Source organism: Pundamilia nyererei, unplaced genomic scaffold (assembly GCF_000239375.1).
Source record: "Pundamilia nyererei isolate P.nyererei 1_Seehausen unplaced genomic scaffold, PunNye1.0 scaffold00118, whole genome shotgun sequence".
Classification (NCBI taxonomy): domain Eukaryota; kingdom Metazoa; phylum Chordata; class Actinopteri; order Cichliformes; family Cichlidae; genus Pundamilia; species Pundamilia nyererei.
Window position 1 is genome coordinate 217,970 of NW_005187519.1, and position 3,211 is coordinate 221,180.

Below are 3,211 nucleotides of genomic sequence, written 5' to 3' on the forward strand. Positions count from 1 at the left end.
GTGAGCTTTTCGTTATGCACAAAAACAACATTGTTTTCTTTTATTTATGGACCATGATTATTTAATAAATGCTGATAATTTATTTTTGAGTAAATCTTCATGTACATCTACTCTGTATGTAAAGAAAATGCCCATGTGACATCTGGGACACAGTGTGACTAGGAACTCTCTTTTTGTTCTTAACTTATGGCTTTAAAAAAAAAAATCGAGATATATATCTTATATCGCCATCCAGCTAAAAAATATCGAGATATGAATTTTGGGTAATATCGCCCAGCCCTAATCAAAATAATAAATATTCCTTATACTGAGCCCTGGAGTAGCCTATCTTAGACTATTTGTCTTCTAAATGGCTTCCACTAACAAACAGAGGATTTGAACAACAAGTGGGTGGGGCAAAGACAGCCCCACTCTCTGACATCATCCAGAGCCAACAGCAGAAAAAACTGTCTGAAAGCAAGTATTTAAAGTAGACTGAAGCCAGCACTTTTCCTTGCAGAGGTTACTTAGACATACACTGACCTCATCAATTAAAACCTAATAGGTAGCACAATAAGTCCACTTTGTCCACTGTGTGACAACAGCATATTTATAACAGTATCCCTCAAAGAAAAGTAGCAACTGTACCACTGATTGTTTCCAATAGTTAATCTAATTCTTTGGGCTCTTACGAATCCCGTTAAACAAGTCTTGACACGTTTTGTCATACAAATAAATGTGGACAACTGTAAATGGAAATAAATGGGAAAACAATTCAGTCTCTAAGTAATCTATGATGAATTGCTGTTAACGGTAAAATGCACATATATTCATACGCACGGTGAAAACATTCATTTTCATGCATTCAAAAACAGATGTAGGCTAAAAACCTTAAACTTCAGACATGAACTTCAAAATGGCAGCTTTGCTTTGCTTTACAATGTACATCAAAATTTCAATCCAAAGGTTCTGGAGTCAGTCAAAAGTTGGAAAGCTGAAGCTCGTTTTCCTTTTACTTACACTCAGTTTAGTTAACAAATCCCAGAGCGTCATTTATGGTGGAATGAGGCAGTAGGATACAAAGCGAGATGTGAGTGCTGCGGACTGGGAAAGCTTCTTCGTCTTATTTAATATACAGCAGGCATTTATGGTGAGGATAAGTGCACTACACATTGACCTGTATCTGTGTCCATCCTGCAAACTCACCAGATTTTTTTTATACTAAATATCGAAACACACCACCTTTGCGTAACCCTATTTAACGATTACAGGCAGTAAGAAGGCACCCTCTATAATGCCAGAACCGGATACTGTGGGACATCGTGTTCACACGGACATCTGCTGTGAGGAATCTCGCTGGTGATCGTCAGATTTGGGAGAATGAGAGAACACGGTGCACAAACTCGTCTTAACAGCAGCTACATAACGTGACACAGATGCTGATTCATTTCTTGAGCTAGCTTATGCATTCTTTGGCAAAGTTGTACAATCACAGAACTCAACAACAACAATGCCTGTGTGAACACAAACTCATATGAATTACTTAATTTGGATTTTAACTGAAGCACTGATGGGTGGGGAAATGAGCCTGAGAAGCTTTAGCTTCTCTTGGTCAGAGGTCTGCCCTCCCGGATGTGCTTGGCGCTCCTCTTTTCCGTCTTCCCCTTCTCCCTAACCTTCCTCAGGCGCCGGGGAGGTGGTGTACCTCTTGATTCACTGTCCTCCTGAGCGCTGGATGTATCCATCCCATCACGCTCTTCAGGAATATTTGGAATGGCCCCACTGCTCCCATCTAAAATGTTCCTCAGGGACGGGTCCTCTGGTGTGCAGGTAGCAGTGGTGCCGCTCTCACTGCTGCTCAGGTCCTGCTCTTCGCCGTACCGCCCGCCACGGCTGTGGTGCGGCAGGGAAGAAGCCCTGATAGAAGGTCGGTCACGCTCCGTCTCGCGGATGCTTTGCTGAGGCTCGTTCATGTCCACCCCTGAGTCCAGGCTGGTGTCGTTGCTGCTTGGCGGGCGGTGGTGGCTCTGGAGCTCAATGATGGAGTGGCGGACCTGCGCTGCTGGCTTCCCGTCTAAGGAGACAAACCAGGCTCTGGGGTGAGACGACGAGGACTTGCCACGTGTCAGCTCCAGCAAGGTGCGCTCTGAAATCCCCTGCAACTCACTGGGCACGCCGTGCCCGGTGTTGAAGCCCTCCATGCCAGCTGCCTCATTAAGAGTCCCAGGCACAGAGACGGAGGATTCAAGGAGGTTACTGTAGCGTCCCCACACACTGTTAGGGCCTTGCCCCTGAGGGGGTGTCTCCAGAGGCTGGGGATCATCTTGGCTACTCTGCTGTGGGCTGCTCCCACCTTGTGAGTGGTGGTGAGGAACTTTGGGTAGTGTCTGGGTGTAGCTGTCTTTACTTGCAGGCTCTGAGTGAGCATCATACTCACTTCCGTTGCGGGGGAAGGTGGCGGACTTGCAGCCTGGTAGCTGCTGCTCCTGAGCACTGAAGAGCTCGGGAGCGGGAATAATGGCCACTGGCTGGTTGTAGATATGGACCAGCTTATCCTGAAAGAAGTTGTCGCAGTTGATGTTGGCCCGGTTCTGCTCCGACTTCTCCCTTAATCGAGACACCTCCTCACTGTTGATGTAGTGAGGTGGCGGCTGAGGACCCTTCATCCGATCTGGAGTGATGTTCTCATAAAGCGGTGCCGTGGCACGAGTCCCTGGATCCTCCACATAGATGTTATAGTTGGCTTTGTGCCTTGGAGTAGATGACGGTTCGCACTGGATGCTGCAGGTGGCGAGGCTGTTGTCGCCAGATCGGAACAACAAGCCCTCTTCCATGTGGGTGGAGGTGGTTTGGTCTTTCTTTACAACCGTCAATTTGGAAAAACGTGCTCTCCTCCTCCTGGGCTCTCGATAAGAACCTCTGTACATGGGAGAAGCAAAAGTTAAGCAGGACAAGCTTTGGTCTACAGGCTTTTCAGACTCACTCATAGAACCTTTAAAGTAGGAACTGTTTCACTATTTCATTACTAACAGCCTATCAAAGCTGAACACAGAGTAGCACATTTACTTGTTAAGCAGCTCTTGAGAGTTAGCATAACTCTGGCAGAAGATATTGCTAAAGTTGCAACAAACATTGTAATCTGTCTTTTAGACCCCATTCCTACAAAACTGCTCAAAGAAGTCCTGCCATTAATTAATTCTTCGATCTTAAATATGATCAACCTATCTCTAAT

General features: G+C 45.9%; 1 protein-coding gene across 1 annotated transcript in view; it reads right to left on the reverse strand.

Moving 5' to 3' along the window:
- Nucleotides 1-252: 252 nt before the first annotated feature.
- fam171b (family with sequence similarity 171 member B) overlaps nt 253-3,211 on the reverse strand; it is a 12,044-nt gene continuing 9,085 nt past the window's right edge. Inside the window, exon 8 of the mRNA XM_005742225.1 lies at nt 253-2,898. Within this exon, the coding sequence (XP_005742282.1) occupies nt 1,578-2,898 (1,321 nt within the window). The 3' untranslated portion in view covers nt 253-1,577. The remainder of the gene's footprint in view (nt 2,899-3,211) is intronic.